The sequence below is a fragment of the Trachinotus anak genome, unplaced genomic scaffold (genome assembly GCF_046630095.1).
Source record: "Trachinotus anak isolate AG129_WGS33_773 ecotype Australia unplaced genomic scaffold, CSIRO_AGI_Tana_v1 ptg000002l, whole genome shotgun sequence".
NCBI lineage: Eukaryota > Metazoa > Chordata > Actinopteri > Carangiformes > Carangidae > Trachinotus > Trachinotus anak.
The window spans coordinates 7,850,039-7,871,237 of NW_027273853.1; the positions used below are offsets into that span (position 1 = coordinate 7,850,039).

At 40.9% G+C, this 21,199-nt stretch overlaps 1 protein-coding gene across 7 annotated transcripts in view; it reads right to left on the bottom strand.

The window, feature by feature from the left end:
• The window catches only part of srpk2 (SRSF protein kinase 2), a 74,742-nt gene that overhangs the window by 17,023 nt on the left and 36,520 nt on the right, over positions 1-21,199 (bottom strand). For all 7 annotated transcript variants that reach the window (XM_071493502.1, XM_071493494.1, XM_071493517.1 and 4 more), the window contains 6 exons: positions 8,834-8,985; positions 5,584-5,692; positions 4,023-4,110; positions 3,501-3,588; positions 3,274-3,380; positions 485-650 (listed from right to left, as the gene is read on the bottom strand). In XM_071493502.1, coding sequence (XP_071349603.1) covers positions 485-650; positions 3,274-3,380; positions 3,501-3,588; positions 4,023-4,110; positions 5,584-5,692; positions 8,834-8,985 — 710 coding nt within the window. The remainder of the gene's footprint in view (positions 1-484; positions 651-3,273; positions 3,381-3,500; positions 3,589-4,022; positions 4,111-5,583; positions 5,693-8,833; positions 8,986-21,199) is intronic.

The window sequence follows — 21,199 nt, forward strand, 5'->3', positions numbered from 1 at the left end:
ACGGTAAAATACATGCTAATTTGGTCGAGAAGTTTGGGAGAAAACCTTCATAAATAATCCAAAAAAGGGGGAAAACAAGTGCGCCTTCCAGTTGGATGCTCAAAAAATCTAATCAGTTCAAACGTGGAAAAAGGTGGCACACCAACAGAGTAGAAATGTCTGCGGAGCCTCATGTTTTATGAGAATATGGAAATGTTTCACCATGTTGCCTGTCATTCTTTCGCAGGGCTCAGGAAGTTCTACTTACTTAGTTATTACCCCCACCTGGGTTTTACGGAGGTTACGTGCCACAGTGTTTCTTGTTTTGGATTGTTTTACCTGTGACCGGAGCCAGGCTCCCTGTTCCCTCCTGTTTCCTTCATATTTACCGTACAGACATGACAATGGTATAAAATCTTTTCATCAACTCTCAGCAAGAAAACAAAGGTGAAACTGTTCTTTTAAAGTATTGTTAATGTGTTGGTGAGTGTTGGTGTTTCCCTACCTGCTGAGCCGGACGGCGGCGGGGCTCCGGCTTTCTGCCATTCGGTCGCCTCCATGGCCATGCGCCTGACAAACGCATCATCTACACACATCAGGATGTTCTCTGGCTTTATGTCCGTGTGGATGATTTTACACTTTGTGTGGAGGTAGTCCAGACCCTGCAGGACCTACAAACACAATCAGATAAACACACACACATTTTATTACTGAAAATCACGCTCACACTTGCTGTTTAATCGTGCATACCCCAACAAAGCACAGACACGGCCTCTTTCCCTGCTCAGTTCGTGTTCTCTGCCTCTCTCCCTTTCACGTCTCTCCTTCTCAGAGCCAAATTAGCCATTCTTCCTATGCTTGCCACTCTCTGAGGGCAGAGAGGAGAGGCTGTTGATGTTTTTGTTTCACTGTTTCTCTCATTTGTTTCTGTCCAGAGGCTTTGAGATTGAAGCGGAAAAATGCTCTCATTTAATTTCTACTCATCTTTTGAGCAGCGAAGACGCTGGCAGTCACTGAAATAGCTCAGCAACTTCACATGCTCATCAGGTGGCTGAGGGGAAAATGCCTGAAAGTCCTGCGTCTTAATAGGATGGCAGAGGTGCTGAAGTGTGAAGTGCACAATACCACACACTGTATTCGAAGGCCTTAGCTGCACTGGGTGCTGTCTGGAGTCTGCCCCCTGCTCTTTTATATTATATTATTATGTAATTTCTTTATCCACCTTTTACTTTCTCTCTTTTCTCCCAGGTTGTCAAAGTCCATCTCTAGCAAGCACATGTTTTCTTAACCTCCTATACCCGAGGAATTATAGATAACGTCTCTGTACTACAATGCTTGTTTCATGATTCACAAACCTACTTCTTTCCTGATTCTCAACAATTTTTCTAAATAAATCATGTCAAAGAGATCAGCTCAACCAATTTCACATAGTTATTGTAATGTCAATATTGTTGTTATATTAGGAGAAAGGCAGCCAATAAACACACTTAATGTTCGCCTGTAAAAAGAAAAAGTGTTAAAAACAGAAAGCATTTTAAAGCATTAAAGCATTTTGTAACTTATTTTTGGAAAGGTGCTGTATAATGAAAGTTTGTTTGTCTGTTATTTATTGAAGTGACTCAGCCTTTGTATGTTTGACAAACACAGCACAGGCAGTGAAGCTGAAGTTGCCAGCATATGACATTATTCTAGTCCCTGTAAAACCTACTGAGTTATAACTTTTCTAATCTAGTTTTGTTGCCCATGCACAATGGTGATCTGTAGATGTCACTGTGGACAACTCATGAGCATTCTAGCCATTACTGTGTGTTTTTCTTTTTTTGTGTGTGTGTGTGTGTGTTCTTACTGAGATATGTGTGTCTGTGCATGTGTGTGTTCTCTGCTGCACATACTTTTTAATTTTCCCACTGGGGATAAAAAAAAAGTTCTTTGAATTGAGTTGAAATGACAAAGGAGACAGAAGCCAGCAAAGCCACAGCAGACAACATATGAAATGAACAAAACGAATGAAATGAAACGAACACATACTGTGGGAGGACATTAGGGTAGCTCAGGAGAAACTTCATTAAAATTATGTCTGACCTTTTGTATGTTTTGAAAAGCAAACAATACATTTCACTGATTGATTTTAGTCCAAAACCGTTAAACCATCTCCTGAGGTGAGTTCACATCAACAATGTCCTTGTTGATTGAATTGTAAATAACATCAGATTTTTAGGCATTCAGGTCTAAGACTCTCTCTCTCAGGGTCTCTAAATCCTAGTTAGAGACTATATTTTCTATAATGCCTTAAAAAAAACTAGGATGTCCACAAAAACTTTCTGCCGGGCTACAATCGAGAGAGTCCTGTCAGGACAGGACCATAAACAATTCAGGAGCACAATAAAAACTGCTTCAAAAATCAAAGGAACATCATTGCCACAGATTCAGGACATCTACATCTCCCTACGTATCATGGTGGACACCAAACACATAGCACATGGTCTGTTCACATTCCTCCCCTCAGGAAATGATGGCCGCCTCAGTGACAGTTTTTACCCTCAGGGGCTTAGACCACTGCACAAAATGCATTTCACATAACTTAGTGATAATTTATTGTGCGATAAGTTGTTTATTTATTGTTGTGTTTTTAATCGTTATTTTATCGTTATTTTAAAACTGCTAAATTGTTTGACTATTCCTGAACCTACAGTTTTTAAAGTTTTTTGTATTTAATGCAGGTTTAATACTTTTCACCTTTTTTTACTTTAGTCCTAATTTTTTTTTCAATTTTGCAAGTTTTAATGTTTTTGTGTTTGATTTTTTTCAGGCATTTGAATTCGTCATCATTCATCATCTGTTTCATCATCAGTACCATCAGCATATTATTACGGTTTTAATGCTTGTTGCATGAAACCGTCTGTGGTTTTTGTTGTTTCTGTGTTGAATTGTGTTGAATTCCCATGACTTTAACATTTGTAGTTACTGCACAGGATCTGGTTGTCATTGTTCACAATGTAAGATCCCTCATAGATACATGTGGTTAAAACACCAATGGTAAAATATCATCCTGAAGTGAGGACCCAGCCACATTAAGGACTAATATGTAATAAACATGTCACCTTGTTTGACCTCTAACACACCGTCACTCGTATGGAAATCTATGTGATTTTACAAATACTCGACTGCAGTGATTAGATGCATAATTTATCCAAATTTTGTTGTGTGTGTGTGTATCTGTGTGTGTGTGTGTGTGTGTGTGTGTGTGTGTTTGTGTGTGTGTGTGTGTGTGTGTGTGTGTGTGTGTGTCCTTACTTGTCTGATGATGCTCTTGACACACGGCAGCGGCAGACCTTGGTAGTTGGATTTAATAATCCACTTCAGCAGGTGGTGACCCAGCACCTCAAACACCATACACACATCTGGGATGGAGAGTCAAGGACTCACATTATCATATGTGTGTCACTCAAACACACATATAAAACACACACAAGCACACACACACACACACACACACACACACAGACTCTTGATGAGGATACGTATGCCGTTCACTCCAGAGATCTTGAAGTCATCTATCAGCTGGACGACCATGTCCTTGTTGGGGTCGATGGGGTCGCTCTCTCTCACCTGAAAGACAAGAGGACAATGAGATGAGGCAAACAGAGAGAGGGAGCAAGGAAAAGGGAGCAGGAAAGAGAGCTGAGAAAAGGATGAAGACAATGGAGATGGATGTGGGAGATGAAGATGCTGGAGAACTGATTAGAGGATGACTGTCCTCTGCACCCAGTGTGCAAGATAAATGACCAGAGTATCTTCCGTGATTCTTGTTAACAGAGACACAAACATAGAGAGAGGCGAAGAGGGGCGCAAGGAGGTAGGAGAGAAGGAGAGGAAAGAGGGGAGGACAGAAGGAGGGAAGAGACATGGAAGGATGAAGGATGCAAAAATGGAAGGGAGAAGGAAAGGAAGGAAAGGAAGGAAGAAAGAAAGGAAAGATAGACAAAGTAAAAAGAAAGAAGAGAAAATAAAAATAAGAATGAAAAACAGATTCAAATTCTCACACATCGCAGCAGTTTGATCTCATCCAGGGCCGTCTCTGTGTAATGCTGGGCGCTCTTCACCACCTTCATCGCCACAAAGTTCTTCACTCTGTAAACACACACACACACAAAGAGACATTATCCTGATTTCTTAGTGACTCACAAACCAATGGGCCGTTAAAGCAAGCAACGCTAATTAATGTGTCCATGTGAGAGATATGAAAATAGCACCTGAAACAACACTGGCTGACAAACTGGCCATTCACACTGCCCACACTGGAACTGGAAATGCAAATGTCTGAGCTATGTGGCATTATAGCACAAAAAAATTATGTCAACATTATGTAATGATACACCAGTGATACACTACTTTGGCCTTATCATAGTCCACATATACATGTTTTGTAATTGACCCCATGCACGTTAGATATTTGTCACTGTATTGTAACTGCATTTCAGTGTGTTTACCTCTGTATTTCAGTGGCCCCATGTGATTATATGACTGTAACTGGCTGATGAACCAATTTACAAAGAAATGATCAACAACAATTTTGTCATTTTGTCATTAAAGTCAATTATCAAGTGAAAATGCAAAACACTACTTTGTTTCCATCTTCTCAACTGTGAAAACATGTTGCTTTTCTCTCATTGTCAAATAAACATCTTTGTGTTTTGGACTGTTGCTCATGACAATTTAAAGATGGAATCTGGGAAACAATTGTCATTATTTCTGGACCATTTACAAACAAAAACAAAAAAAAAAATCAGTTTTCTGGCCCATAATACCAAGCAACATATCACATAAGACAGTAAGACAGCAACAATACATAAAAAGAATTTGGTAAGTAATCAATTAAAATTGACATAAGGTCAAAGATAAAGAGAAAGAATGAAAAAAATGAAAACTGTTGTGAAAGGTCTGAAATAACTGATAGAAAGAAAGAAGGAGTAAAAAAAGGAGAGTGGGGAAAAATAATAATTGTGTATGTCAGGAGGAATGAGAGAAGACAACGTGAGCCTCAGTATTGACACAGTGAATATAACAGCATTTGTCAGGCAGTGGGACTAACTCAACAGTGTGTGTAAAGAAATTCAAATCCAACTCACTAGTTTATGACCACCATTAGTGTAATTGAGTTTGTGTGTGTGTATATGTGTGTGAGTTGGTGAAAGGTGACACTGGGCTGACGATACTGTCATCCATCCTCCCTGGTTGCCACGTGAACGCAGCTACAACATCATAGTGCAAATAGATGGCTTTGGTGCCAGTGCATGGTGGTGTGGGTTGCAACCGTCACCGTGGTGACGTGCCAGATCCTGTCAACAGGTGCATGTGCGTGTGTGTGTGTGGTATATTTGATGTGGGTGTTTCTATGAGAGCAAGGTGAAGGAGACGACTGTGAGCACCTTGAGTGTTTTTTCTGGGTCATGGTGAATGTCTATATGCATGACAGCAGAATTTAAAAACATATGCTGTACTAGCTGTACTGTAAATGTGTGTGTGTGTGTGTGTGTGTGTGTCTGTGTGTGTGTGTGTGTGTGTGTGTGTGTGTGTGTGTGTGTGTGTGTGTGTGTGACTCACTGTATGTCCCAGCACAGCCATACGGTGGAGAAGTGGCCCCACCCCAACTTCCTGATCACATGGTACCTCCCATTGAACAAATCCCCGATCTTCACCGGATGGTACCCTCCTGAGAGAGATAAAGAGAGAGAGAGAGAGAGAGAGAGAGAGAGAGAGAGAGAGAGAGAGAGAGAGAGAGAGAAAGAGAGAGAGAGAGAGGGGACAGAAGATGAAGGTTACAGGCAACTGCGAGAGATAACCAGGCAATGACTTGTCATCCATTAGTGAGTAAAAAGCGGAGGCAGAGGGATGGAGGTCAAACAGACTGAATATGTGACAGGAGAGAAGTGTTTTACAGCTGAAAAAGGAAGAAGAAGGAGGGAAATACTGCACAAACATTTCCAGTGGCAGAAATGTTAAGAATAACAGAAAATAAATAAATAAATAAAACACTCTGATATACAAAGAAAATTGAAATTGTGATTATTTTGGCACATATTGCAAATGTCAGTTTTGCATTTCATTTTCCCTGAAAAAATAAATGATGAGGATGATGATGTCATTTTTTGGTTGGGGTCTGTACCAAACACAAATCTGGAGAATAAGATTTGTAGGCCGGGGCGTCTTTGTAGCACTTCAATGCTCCATTAATAATGGTGCGTTGTGTTACTGAACACAATAAACACACAAAGCACTGATGTGTTAAGAATTTAAATATAGTGGGCAATATGGAGACAATATCGAACAGGAGTTAGAGGTAATAAGGATCAAAGAAAGAAAATGAAGTCTCATTTCTTATAGTTTTTTTCAGAGACAAAAGACTATCTGCAATAAAGACCATCTCCCAAAACAAAACTGATATTTAACAATTGGCAGGAAGACACATGAGCTCTCAACATGCTGTTGTCAGCTGTCTGAATTTTAGACCGGAGAAATAAGACCATTCGACTAAAGTAGTAACAATAAATTCATAATATCCAGTCTTAGTTGAAACTGTGTTTGTGATGCTATAATCAACCCGTCTCTAAAACCGCTTCATCAAAAACTGAACATCACACCTATTGCATTAGACACTACAACTATATTGATAATCCATTAATCAGAGTATTTCTTAAAGAGAAAATACCAAATATTTGCTGTTTTAACATGAGGATTTGCCAATTTTCTGTTTTTTTATCTTTGGGTTTTATATTGTGTTTGGACAAATCAGTGATGATGGGCATTTTACACATTTTTCTGACACAGTAAAGAGAAAATAATCATCACATGAACCGATAATGAAAGTAATCATTTGTTGCATCCTGGGTGAACAATGAGTGTTATTCAGTGTTGAACAAACATGACTTGTGTTTAGTAAATGTAAATGATACAGCACTGCACATGTGTAGCAGGTGAGACCCCACAGGACATTCAGCAGGAACTGTGCATTTGTTTTACATGCTGCCATTTTTGTACACACTGTGCCTCTGTCCTGCAGCATCACAAACATGAAGATAGTATATTAAATCATATCGACTGAGCCTTTTATTAATTTAACATTATCAAAAAGCCTCATGATTCTGTCTAGCAAAAGCGATCCTCCTCTTAATGATTAATTATTTGATAGAGTGAAAGTTCTTTATTATTTTATTAGTTTTAAGATCCTAATATCACCATGGCAACAGTTTGTAACAGGACTGATTACACATCTGAATGGTGTAATTGAAAATTAGGGAAGAAAAAAACTCTTTCAATACACTCAAGCATCTGTAAGGTTCATTATCATTTAGAGTGACTCTGACTTTATGATAGCAAACATCCTAAAAGTTCCATGTCAGAGGAGACCAGGATCATGACTGCAATAAAAGGGGATTAAGGACAGTAACCATTTCATTTTGTGTCTGACATTATTGGGCTTCTGCACAATAAAAGAAAGAACACTATAAAACTGAAAGGTCAAACCATGAAACTTTGTGTATACAGTACATCAAACTTTACGCTGTGATTTCACAGAATATCTCTGTTATTCCTCTGTATATGTTAACCTGCTGCAGACAGCACACTACATGCTGGTGCTTTTATTTTCATGCATTCTTAGATAATTACTCTTTTATTTATAATGTTTTCATGAATTTCTACCTAAGCAGAAGTGACCACTAGTTCTACTCACCTATGTACACAGAGCCACCATTTCAGCGATGCTGAGCCACTCTCTCTATCAAACAGGGCACCAAATGTCTACTCACTGAACTAAAAAAAAAAAAAAAAGATTCTGTGACTGTTTATAATGCTGGAACTGAATGTGACGAATTAAATGAGACATCAAACTCCTCTTTGTTCTTGCTCCAATGACACTTCCAGCTGGCAGAGAGAGGAGTGCAGCTTGCCAGGGTTACATTGCTGTAGGTGTATTTTATTGAACACAAACTTGGTAAATTGTGTAGTTTGAAGTAAAACAGCACAAGAAGGGTGGGCAGGCAAAGATTCACAAACGGAAAACTACAAAGACTACTACCACTGCTATGACAGTTTGTGCACTTCTGTGTACTTACAAAGTGCATTATAGGGTTTTTAAAGTTCATCAAAAAAGTACTCAGAAATAAATAGCTAATACTAAAGGGTTTTAAGAAGATAATCTGAAAAATTCCTCTGTTTTAAACAGGAAGCTCATGAAAAGACAAAAAAAATCATAACAGTGGTTTGATCTTTTCTCATCTCTTTTAGGCTTTCATCTTACTCATGTGATATCTGACACTGTGGCTGTGCTTCCTCTGAGAAAAGCAACACACAATACACAATAAGATATAGGCCATCTAAAGAATGGACTCCTGATGATGTATCATAGCATGATTAAAATACAGCATGGTATGTTCAGACTGATTGAAATCATCCAAAACATGCTGCCCCATTTTTTTCAATTTAAACGCTGTAATGAAAATGAACCTCTACGCAGACAGTGCAGCCTTTGGCATCCTGAGCCTCTGCAGGAGACTAGACTGCCGCTCCTCTCTGGCAACAACCAAACAACCTTGAAATGCTGGTGTCACAACTACTGAGCGTCTCACACTGATGGCTAGAGCGACACTGCTGCAAATCCCGTCAGGATGGAGGGAGAAAGAGGAGGAAATGTAGACAGACACGCAGAGAGGAGACGGTGAGAGACAGGGCAGCCATTGTTGAGCTCTGGACGGCAGATGTGGAGAGTGGAAGTAATGGGCTGGGACAGACTGGCTTCAGTGTGCGTCGGTCTGCCTGGTGTATGTGTGTGTGTGTGTGTGTGTGTGGTTCTGACCTTTGCAGTAGTCTGCGGGGTCCTCCTGCTCCTCATCGTCGGAGCCCAGGATCTCCTCCTCTGGCTCTGGAGGCCCTGCCGGCTCAGGGGGAGGCGGAGGGGGCGGCGGGGGAGGAGGGGCACTCACTGGGGCTTTCTGCTGGGTCTCAGGCCTGTAAACACAAGAGTGGGTTGAAAGTCAGGTAACCTCTCAGGTAAGTTTTTTACTGGAAATCCCAGCTTGAACAATTTACTTCCACATATTTCAAGACGTCTAGATGTGAGTCACAGAAAGTGCAGCTGCACACTGAGCTTTAAGAGCAAATGACTAATATCAAAATAATAACTTGTGATATTTCTATATATATAAATGTCAGTTCTTCAAGTGTGTGCTGCTGACTGGTATCATTAACAGTGATTCATCCAGTACTGAGTTCATGGAAGCTTTTACATTTTCTGTGCTGAACACTTTGTGTCAGTCAGGTCTTCTCTGCAGAGAAAGAAAGGCTCGGGAGTGACGTACTGCATATCTGTGTTCAGAATAAATAAAGGATGAACAACAGCTGGCATCACCATCACTAGCTAATGTTGCTGAACAAATAAAGAATGACGTGCAAAAACTCATAATCAAGCAGCTGAAAGTCTAAAGAGAGACAAACTCAGACATCCTGTGCACATCGATGTAACATGAAATGAGCCCGAAAAGGCCAATAAAACCATTTTAATTTGGTCTGTTTTTCAGACTACATCAAGCCCCTTCTTCATTTGCGACACAATAAAATCACTGATTCATGACTGAAGATTTAGCCAAGAACAAACAAAAACAAAAAGGATCTCGCCACGTCCACAACCACTTCTGTGGAGTCAAACTCAGACAACAAGATATTCCTGCGTTCCCTTTAGTTCTTCTAAAAGTAAGCAATACATAAGAGAGGACTATAGCAAAATTAAAACTGTGATAATTATCACAGTATTATCTCAGCATTCAAAGTATTCAAAATCAAGTTATGAAGTAAATCACATTGATTTTAATTGTTAGAATGTGTTTTAATAACTTGCAACGAAATGTAATCTTTCTTTCAAAAAAGATTCAACATTATTTATAACAATTGTGAGTCAATGTGAGAAATCCGTGATAATAAATGTAAATGGAGTCAGAAACAGTCCAAGATGCAGTTGGTTGATGGGCTGATGTTGTTAGGCGCTCAGAGACAGTCAGCTTGAACTAATCCACACCCACCAGTCACCTCAGACATGAACCAGCTGAAACATGGATACCATCCAAAATGAGACAGAGAAAACAACTTCTCATCCTGGAAAAATGTGTTATGAGGTAAAAAACAATAGCGTTCTTGATTGCGGTATTCAAGCTGAATGGCTCTCAGTAGAGCGCATACCTCCGCCACGGCCAAACATTTTCTTGATCCAGATTATTGTCTGGATCTGCTCCAAGCTGTCCAAACTCATAGATCTCAACACCATTAATATGTCAGATTTTTTTACTTATTTCCTGAGAAATTGAGGGAAATGTCAAAAAACGTCTCCCAACTTCCAAAAAGATTCCCTGTTCTGTCCCTTTAAACGGATCTGCACCAAATTTCATGGGTTCTTCCCTGGCCTTGGTCCATCCCTCCCACATCCTTGGTGCAAATTGGTTCAGTACTTTTTGTGTAATCCTGCTGACAAGCAAACAAACCAACAAACAGACAGACACGACAAAAAAATAAAAAATAAAAATAAAAAAGACATAACCTCCATGGCGGAGGTTATAATAAATAGAACATCTAGAGTGACAGATTGATGCATAGATTAGACTCGATCAGCTTCTCAGGGTTCATCTGAGTGGTCAGCCCCTTCAATCCACAGCCTTGTTCCACTTCCTTGCCCTTGTCTAAAATGGGACTGATCCCGTGAGAGGGAAAACATTAAATAGGCTGCAGAGAACAGGCTGCCTCCTTCTTCAGGCCTGGCTACATTTTGAGCCTTTAGCTGGCTTCTCTTACCCGCGGTGACTTACAGTGATTGATCAGGCAGGGCATTCAGCGTCTTGCTTTAGCACGTTGCCATGGCACACACGGCTATTTGTGGAGAACTTGGGAACGCGTCTGTAACGTTTCTGCTCTACGACATCCTGGTACCAACACTGTGCTACTAGTGGCAGGACACTGCAAACTACTGTCCAGCACTTTAGATATATCATTTCCCTAATAGACACAGACTACCACATGCACAGCATTTAGAAAAGAAAAGAGAAAGAAAAAAAAACACTCTCTGCCGTGGCAACACATAATGAAACACAACCACACAACACAACCAAATACAGACACTCACTACAGCTGACTTCCTGTCAGTAGTTTTGGAAAACGAGCAAACGATTTAAGTTTATTTCATGTTTTAACATTTTGCTTTCATGAGTGACATGTTCTCACAGATATCTGTTCTATAAGGTGTGTATATACAGTAGGGTGTGGTATATAAGATACTCTGGTTCTTTCCTGGGTGTGTTCATCAGTTTCTGGTGTCCCTCCGGAAACTTGTTTTGTAACTTAAATCAGTTCTTGTTTGGTGCACCTTTCACTCAAGGACGTTTTCACAGTTATATCATTTCTTTTTCTATCAGCTGAATTAGTGCATATCAAGCCTGTAACATACGGGCGTGGTGTTCTGTAAAGCAGCATGCGATGTGCTTCATGGTGAGACTGTGGCTCTCTCATTCATTCATGAGGAAAAAGGTTGACATTTTCAATCAATCAGACATTTCAGTGTAATGACTCCAGTCGTCACCTCAAGAGAACTGGCTGCTTCAACTACTGTACGTCTCAGTAAGACTGAATTGGAGGAGGAAGCTGAGAGAACCTGAGAGAGCTTGACAAACACTTCTTATTCAGCGGCACATCACAGCCCTGGCAATATGATCAAAAGCTAAATTAGGACAGAAAAATATAAACACACCAACACACAAAGCCAGGGCTTGTGAGCTAATATTTAATTGCGGTCACAGGCGCAGACACATGATGGAGGCTCTTGGTGCGTTCCCATGGCAACTGCAGAGCAAAGATGGGGGTGGGGGGGTGGCTGGGGGGAGTGGAACCGATCCAGAACACAAAGTGTTAACGTGGTGGCAAGGCCAACACACACACATACAGACACACAACGGCAATGGTTCTTCCAATGCAGAAGCTAAGGACAGGAGATAACTTGGCATTGAGATTTCATTGCTATTTTACAACTTGCACACACACACACACACACACACACAGACACACACAGACAGGCAGTAGAGGGCTGTGTCCTTGCAGTAGGATGCTGCTTCTTTACCAAAGCAGTCACGTAGGGTGTCATACATCACATCTATAAGCTCACTGCTTTTATACGGCTCATCTTGCCATTGGCTGCACAAACACTTGGCCCCCCCATAACTTTCTGGACACAAGCCGAGCAGCGAAAACATTAAGAAAGCAGAGACGCCACAGACTGAAAGACAGGCAGAGGAGAGACGGTGACAGAATAAAGAGGAATCGAGCGGACGGACACGCAGAGAACAGAAAAGCAAGAGCTAGAGATAAAGAGGAACGAGGCAGAGGAGGACTCCGAATCTGAGAGGTGGGCACGGAAGAAGAAAGAAAAAGAAAGTCAGATATAGACAAAACCAATGAGCAAAGAGAGAGACAGAAACAGAAAAGATAGACAGACAGAAGCAGAGAGACAGACAGATACAGAGAGACAGGTAAGAGATAAAGAAGAGGTAAGAAAAAATATTCAGTAAACAGAGAGCGAGAGAGAAACAGGAGCAGAGACAGAGAAAAATAGAAAGGCAGAAAGAGAGTAGTGGGTTGGCAAGCAGAGAGGGAGCAGTCAGAACAAAACAGAAACACAGGCAGAGGAGAACAGAAAGAGCAGACAGTAAAAAAAAAGAAACAGAGAAAGAGGCTTCCCAGAAGAGACAGGAAGAAAAAACAAATAATTAACAGAACGAACACAATCAGGGAGGAAAACACACAAGACAACGAGCGATAAAGCAAGATCTCGCCTCATCTTAAATCTATCTGTACATTTGGCACACAAGACCTGCACAGACAAAACTGCACGTGGGAAGATGCTTTGATCGACCCACACTGATACAGGCTGTAACGCCGTTCCACCTTAAATTACCTGACGAGCAGGTGGAGGTGGAGAGAGCGTTAGTGCTGAGCAAGCGGAAAACACCAGCATTAACAAACAGGAGCCTGAAAACCAGCTCACCCTGTTTTTTTCCCCCCTAATTTGTTTTGTACCTGTTTAAGATGCAAAGCACCGTGTGGATCCATACACATTATGTTACTTATAGTTATGACATTAACTCCCCAGAGCCTGTCAGTGGTTATTTGTACCTTTTTTTAAATTTGTTTTATAGCAGCTTTCTAACCTGCACTTTTAAACCACTGCAGTCAGTATCTAATATGTGCCGCTGAGGAGCAACATGACAGCATCCAGGGTTTCATTCTAACCATTAATCAGCAATGATTAATTTCTCCCTCTGGTCAAAGGTGAACTAATCAATTTTCTCCACTAATTGGCACTAATTTCCACACTCAGATCAGCAATTTCCTCCTCAAGCAGAAGGTGTATTCTACTCTACAGCAGCGAACCTGTTTTTTTTATCCATCGCCATTTTAATTTTTTACAGATTGCAGAAAATGGTATACACTGATTTTTTTTATCCCCATATGAAAATCTGCACTGATTGATTAAAGATTAAAGTTAAGATAAAAACATAAATAGATTTTTGTAAGTATGGATGATGCACATAAATTGTTCATGTGTACAACATTTAAATTTGCCATTTCCAGATAGAAAGATGAGGAAAAATCACTGTCAGGATAAACTTGAGGCTGAAATTTTTTTTACCAGTGTATTGATATTTTTCATATACATATGCTTTTTGCATTATGTTTGACAAATAGCGGTGCCTTTTATAATTAATTAACTAACTTTATTAAAAGTTAAAATACCTTATTATAGAAAAATAAGGAACAAAATCAATAGCTAAAGGCTACACAATATTAAGTTAAGTCTTTTTTTTTTTGAGTCTGGTGACTTTTATTGGTGTGTGTGTGTGTGTGTGTGTGTGTGTGTGTACTCGTACTTGCTACATAGTAAGGACCAAAAAAAGTATTTTACTAACAGAGTGAGGACATTTTGGGAAAGTGAGGACATTTTGGCCGGTCCTCACTTTTTGAGACACCTTCAATTCACATTTTGAGGGTTAAGACTTGGTTTTAGAGTTATGGTTAGAATTAGGTTTAGGTTAAGGTTAGGGTTTGAGTTAGGGTTAGGCACTCAGGTGTGATGGTTAAGGTTAGGGTAAGGGGCTAGGGAATGCATTATGTCAATGAGTGTCCTCACAAAGATAGAAGTACAAGTATGTGTGTGTGTGTGTGTGTGTGTGTGTGTGTGTGTGTGTATGTGTGTACCGTAGTACCGCAAAGGTTTATGAGAATAACTCTAACAGATGATCACTGTCATTTTCCTCATTGCAGGCATACCAGTCAGCTGTTAAGTCACTGGTGGGACAAAATGAGCCGAGAACGCACTCTAGATGTTTCCTGGAAGAGCTGTGCTGACTATCAGGATGGCATAAACACTGTCATAGTTCAGGCTGACAACTGTGTGTGTGTGTGTGTGTGTGTGTGTGTGTGTGTGTGTGTGTGTGTGTGTGTGTGTGTGTGTGAGATCACCTTGCCTCAGGGCAGTATGGGAGAAGTAAATATGAACCATCAGGAATGTCCTGTGTGTAAAGTATTCTATGTTGATATAAAATGAGTTGAGTGTGTGTTTGTGTCTCTGAGCTTAGAAAGACGCTGTCCCCTCCTGCAGTAGTGCATGTTTAAAACAGGGCGTTGACAGCACATTTGAATGAAAGTGATTTTTTTTTTTTTTTCATGCACACACTACATTGGTGAAACCCTATTTTCAAAGCTGTGGAGCTGTGACAGTACATGTGACTGTGGAGCACAGGTCGAGACAGGAGACTTTCGGCCTGAGATGTTGCTCTGTGGAGGTAAATAACTGCAGGATGCGCCTTCCATCCCTCAGCATCTTGTTATGTGTGTGGACATGCCCCAACTGCTTTTTACAGCCTAGCCCAAGTGTAAGTGCACGTGCAGAACACACATGCCGCCCGTTTTTCAGTCTCGCGTCTTTCCGCTCTCACGCCCAACAATGGCATCTGAAGCTCCTGTGTTAGATTTTTAACAGCCTGACACCTTTTTCCTGCGTCCAGCTTGATTCATCTTGCAACTCAGCAAACACAACCTACTAAAGTAGACATTTTTCTTCTCACACACACTTCTTCATGTTCAGTAGAATATGATTAGTTGGAACTTTGTTGAATGCTAAGATTAGTTGTCCTTCTGTTAATCAGTTGAGGGCTGATTAGCAGCAAGGGCACTCTTCCACACCTGAAAACCAGTTCGGTCATGAAGCTCATCATGCCTGCAGTGGAGATGCTATGTTGTGCTGAGAGATGTGGGGAATACTGAGCTAGAAAACAAGTGTAAATTGATTTCATTTAACAGAATCCACAGGGAGGAGATGGAAACTGAGACGCCACCGAAGACTGGGTTCCTAACCAGTCGTAAAGCAGTTTTTCCTCCCAGTAAATTCCTCATCATGCCACGCAGCGTAATCGTGTCTGGACAGCTTTGTTGCTGTAAATTGCTGACTTGACTGGGCGGCACTGAAAATATCCACAGGGTACAGGTAAAACAACTTCTGCATTTACATTCAAAACACATTCATTTTCATATAAATACAGCTCTGCCCACAATTACAAGAACCCAGTGTCAGCATGACGATCAAGTGTCCACATTCTATAAGTTGATCTCCGGTTGATCATGAGGGGATGCGGACGGCATCATCGACCCGCACCTAACAACACGCAACCCACACAGCCCAGCTGTCGCTGTGGAAATGAACCGAACCGAAGCAGTGATGATGGCAGCAGAGAAGGAAGTCAGGCGACACTGTTATAGAGCAGGGGTCACCAATAGGCGGCTCATGAGCTACTAGTCACTCCCCCCCTGTTTTAGAGTGGCTCACCCAAAGGTGCAGAGAATATAGTCTGAACAAACAATGGATGCACAGTAAAAACACAACTCCACTCAGTAAAACTGCTCCAAATGCAACGAAATCAAAGACACAGACAGACCCACCCCTGTTCAACACCAAACCATTATTCATCAGTTGTCTGGTGACAGCAACTCTTCTGGATAACAGAACAGATATAAACACAACTTTGCCGGGATACAGTAAATGTGTTACCATGGATTCTGTGGGCTTTTTTTTTTTTTAAAGCCCATGTTTGTTTACATTTTAGAAAATGAAGTGTACCGAATCAGCTATTTTGAGCTCCTGTTTGTTATGTACCATTGGATGTACTGACAACTATCACTGAATTAGTTACTAAGGAGCTTCTTCTTCTGATTTCTAAGCAGATTTATGGAAGTTTATTTGCAGTGGTCTTATCACGTCTGGGTGTTCAGGTTTGACTCAGACTTTTGACACAAAAACTGACACTGATGTGGGTTTCAGGTGTTTTTGGTCTGATATGTAGCTCTCAGAGTAAAAAAGGTTGGAGACCCCTGTTAGAGAGCAACAGTCAGTGTAGTGAAGAGGTTGGTGTGGATGGATGGTTCAACAAAACCTTGTATAGTCAGTGTTGTTTCTTTTAACCATGTCTGCTCTATAACCCCAACCACATGTTTGTTATTGCAACCATGATGAGGAAGATCTTCTAAACTCATCAGCTGCTTCTCATTTTAACCCAAACCATGGTATTTCCCTGAACCTAACCATGTTCTGTTTCTGTTTTTAACAGTTTATCTGCAGCATATCTCCAGCAGCTGGTAGCAGTGGCACTAATTCAAGAGACGCTCCTATAGATCATATCAGAGAGTCGGGACAAATGGCCTATATGGCTGTTTAGGTTGGGGGGGGCTTGTTGGTGTCAACATATTTCACTGAACATGATTCCTTTGAGATGATGCTGTTAATAATACATATGTCTGTACGGTCAGTTTACTCTGATGAGTAATCTGCACCTGACTAAAAGCTCTAACTATAACCGTGTGCCTCAGACCTCGTCCCTGCAGCTCCTGTTTCAATCGTTCAGTCTTCTGAGGCACCCCTTTGACCTCTGAGATTTTCTCATCCCTTAAAATACAATCACTGTCCACTGTTTCAAGAACCTCCCTCAAAGGTCTGCACTCCCTCTATACTTGAACTGAGGGATTTTATTTATTGCGTCCCCATTTGGAAGCACATCTCCCACCTAAGGACACATCCTTATGATTCTTATGATGCCGGCGTTGCAGAATTTTTGCCTGCACACAATATCCTTCTTTGTTTCTCACAGATATACTGTAGATTAATTTCCTTTCTCTGCACATTTCTACCGGACTATTTTGTGTGTGCGTGTGTGTGTGTGTGTGTGGTGAGACCTCCATCCACAACAAATCAGTAACTGAACCACTTAAAAGAAATCCACTGCTGCTTGTTTATTCCTGGTCCTGAGCAGTCTGGGTTTCCCTGTGACTGCCTCATTTACTAACACATATCTACCAAACCAGAAAAGAAGAAAGAAAACTAAATAAAAACAAAATCAATGAGACGATATAATGAGTTCACCACACACAGCAATGGGTGCCTGTTTTAACTTTTGCTTTGAGCACTGTGTCAGTTTCATCGCTGCTGTAACAAGGCCAAAACACATGCAGTCTTGTGGAGAGTTACTTTAGTACAGTTTACTGCTTTTCATTTTCATGCTACATTATACTCCTGCTTCACTATATTTACCTTAAATGATGATGCATTATTGTTGATTAATTACTCAAAGGTCATCAGTTATGTTGCACTTTACCAACTGCAACATTAACACATCAGCAATTATAATCCAATAATATATGATTATGAATGAATTCTACATTATGGACACTTTGATGAAAATACCTCCACTTCCAAGTAGAAAAGGAATTTTATTATATTTATTTGTTTGTTTCTACACTGTTGTATTCCTACTTGATTGAATACTTCTTCCATCATTGTAAAACATAATTACTAAAACTACAATTTTTCCATGGACATATTCTTTATGTCTGGACTGCCTCACCATTGCATATCCTTTCTGCAGTTTAATTTAAACCCAGTTTTGTTTTCTGTTTCCGGGGTCCTACACAGGAAAGCAGAAAAATCTTAAGTGCAGTTTCCTGTATTCTCCCCTGCCCTTCGACTGACTGGGTCTAATCATTTCGTCCACATGCCTTCACAGACTTGACATCAGTGATGTATCCTGCTGCTAATTACAGAGAAAGTCACAGAGCGTTGCTAACGTATCCCTGACCAGCGAGAAAGCCGTACAAAACAGCTGACCGCTCTCGAGTTCAAACTTGATGACTCATCCTTAAACACGTCTCGTTATCACCAAGGTAACAGGTATTCCTTAGCAACAGGAGCATCATCCTCCACTTTCAATGCTAAGGCGTGGGACTCAGACCACAGGTGTCCTTCAGCTCTGCTTATCCATTCCAGCGGTGGTGTCTCTACCTCCGATTGATTCATCGTTAATCTTTCATTCTCTCCGTCTCTCCATCTTGGCCCGTGTTGGCAGGACAGCTGACTCATTCTCTCCTCTCCTCCTGAGTATCTGTCTGTGCAGAGAGCTGAGATCTCACCGCTATTTTCAGGATGCAGCCTGACGTCACTGGCTGCACTGCCCCCACATAACCTCTAGTTGTACATTACGGCTCTGTAGGATCCTGTTTCAAATAACCAGCCCTCAACTTAATACATTATCACAAGGTGCGACGCTAGATTCCCATACCATGCACACTATAAATGTGGCTACAGCCATAATCTTGCACTTCTATTTTGGTTGCGGAGGGATTTTCACTGGCAAACACGGAGAATCAACAGGATGAATCAACAAGGCAAGAGGCCCAGACAACATCAGCTCCAGGGAACTCGAAGGAAAACAATGGTTTATTCCATCTTGGGTTTTATTTCCATTGTTCAGGCCACCTTTTTTTTCTTTTCTGGCATAAAAAAGTCCTTCCTTACATCACTGAATAGCTTTGTTTTGATGTCATCTTCAGACTCTTTTCTACAAACAAACAATATCTCATTAATTCTTTCTGTTTCTGTGAAGTAGGGGCTTCTGTTTTTTTCCAGTACGTTAAAATGAGTTTCTTCAAACAAGCAAGAAAAACATAATCTGCCTTTAGATTATACAAGATATCCATTCTTGGATTTCAAACCATGTTTTGTTCACTTTTGCGCAGACACAGGAGGAATGCATACACTAAGAGAGTCACAAAAACAACCGCTGAACACACAAAGTGGACGAATTAGAACCCAGTTTATGAATTGTATCTCCTGCATTATAAATTCTTGCCGTCACTTTGTATTGTGAGACACAGGCACCTATTTGATTTTGTGTTGGCCTCTTTAAAATTGAGACTGGGTCATCATTTCAGCAAGGCAACAAGCAGTGGAGCAGTCCGACGACCATACAGTACACTACACAATTTCAGGCTTTCCTATAGCTCTCTTATTCAGGGACAGGCAATATATTGAATTAATCTGATTAACTGAAACAGTTTTATGTAAAATGTCTGTGCTCTGCTTAACTAAAGCATCTGGTCTGACAGTCTATAGCCATATGGGATAAACTGTACGTAAAATATATGCATTACAGGCCTTTCAAGTGGTGAAGCCTCTTGACATAAAAGTCTCTATACCTGCAGTTGTAGATCACTGGTGCTGAGAGCACCATCATCTGCATAGAGCTTGCTGTCACATAGAGAGGCCAGGAGGTAATGGAGGGTTCTGTCCTTTGATTTCTACAGCGCCTTTGTTGCCGTCCAGCGCGGCGAGGAGCTTATGAGGATGCAGGTTCACCACAAAATGAGCAGCCTCTCATGTGGCGATGATGCTCTGACCCAAAGTTGAACTGGACTATGGTGTACTGTGTGACTGGAGTGTGTTGTGGATCTGTTGCCTCCTCCAAGTGTCGTCTAAACAGCTAAAGGTTGATTTTCTGAAGGATTCCACTCTCTCACCATCGAGTGGTACTTCACAGCACAAATTCATCAAAAAGTATTATCATTCTTAGATTAGTTAATAATACAGCTCATTAATTCTTTTTTCTGGACTCCAGCAGCTGCACTTGCATAAAATGTGTCTTCTTTTTCATGCATGTAGAGATTGTTTTAATTCCTTTTGTCTACTTGTTCTTCATATTGAAATTTGTATGGCCTTGTTCCCTGAGCTTCTGTAAGAACTGAAATTCCTTCCCAGGGATCAAATAAAGTGTCATCATAACCAAGGCACTCCACATACAAAATGTGCACAATGCATCTTGATGACTCTCTACATTTTACAGCATTAAATGAGTGTCTCATTAACAGCCACACATCCTGTTGAGATGTCGTTACTAGAGACGCTGAACTGCCGTGCTGTATGTCAACTGGGATAAAAGCATATGGCTAAATGCTATAACCCGAAATGTAAGCCACAACCTGGTTGCAACAGTTATAATAAGGTTGCAGTGTTTTGTGCAGCTTTCATAGAGTAGCATAAATATACAGCCTCTGCTTTGTCCCACATGGTCAGGCCACACTGATCTATAGAGGCTAAATTAGCTGTTGCTGAAAACCCCCACAGGCAGCCAATGGATACAGGACCACACGCTACCCTGCATCGACTGAACTCTATACAGATATATGATGCATAGCATGCACAGTAACAAATGCAAATACACTCAAACATAACAGGCAATAGAGGCTTATGAGTTAAATCTAAACAAAACCCCTATAGCATGCACAAAAAATGTGAGTGCACTAAAATAAACTTCTGTGGCTGCACGGAAAACTATTGTTATAAAACCGGTTTACTTGGAATAAAATTTGCATTGGAAAGCAGGAACACTGCTCTGCATGGCTGGTAGGGTGGCATATGAACACACAAATACACACACACACACACACACACACACACACACACACCATGCCTTGAGGTAGTGGAAATCAAGTGACATGCCTGCAGATTCAGCAGGACAAGCACATTTCTATCTTCTAAACACAAAGACCAACATTCACATCCCCAAACACACAAAAACACACATGCATACCAGGATAACTATACTCGTTATTCATATTTCTGCTTTTGTGTGGCCACATGCGTGTGTCATCTGTGTTTCCTGTGCCCTGTTGTACCAAAACCCATTAGTCTGGGCTTCCTGGTTGACTCTGCTCACTATAGAAACATCTAAACACACATCTGACACACAGAGCCAGTGGGTATCTGCTGTATCTTTTATTGTGCAGTGCACTTTACACTCTGCTCTCCTCT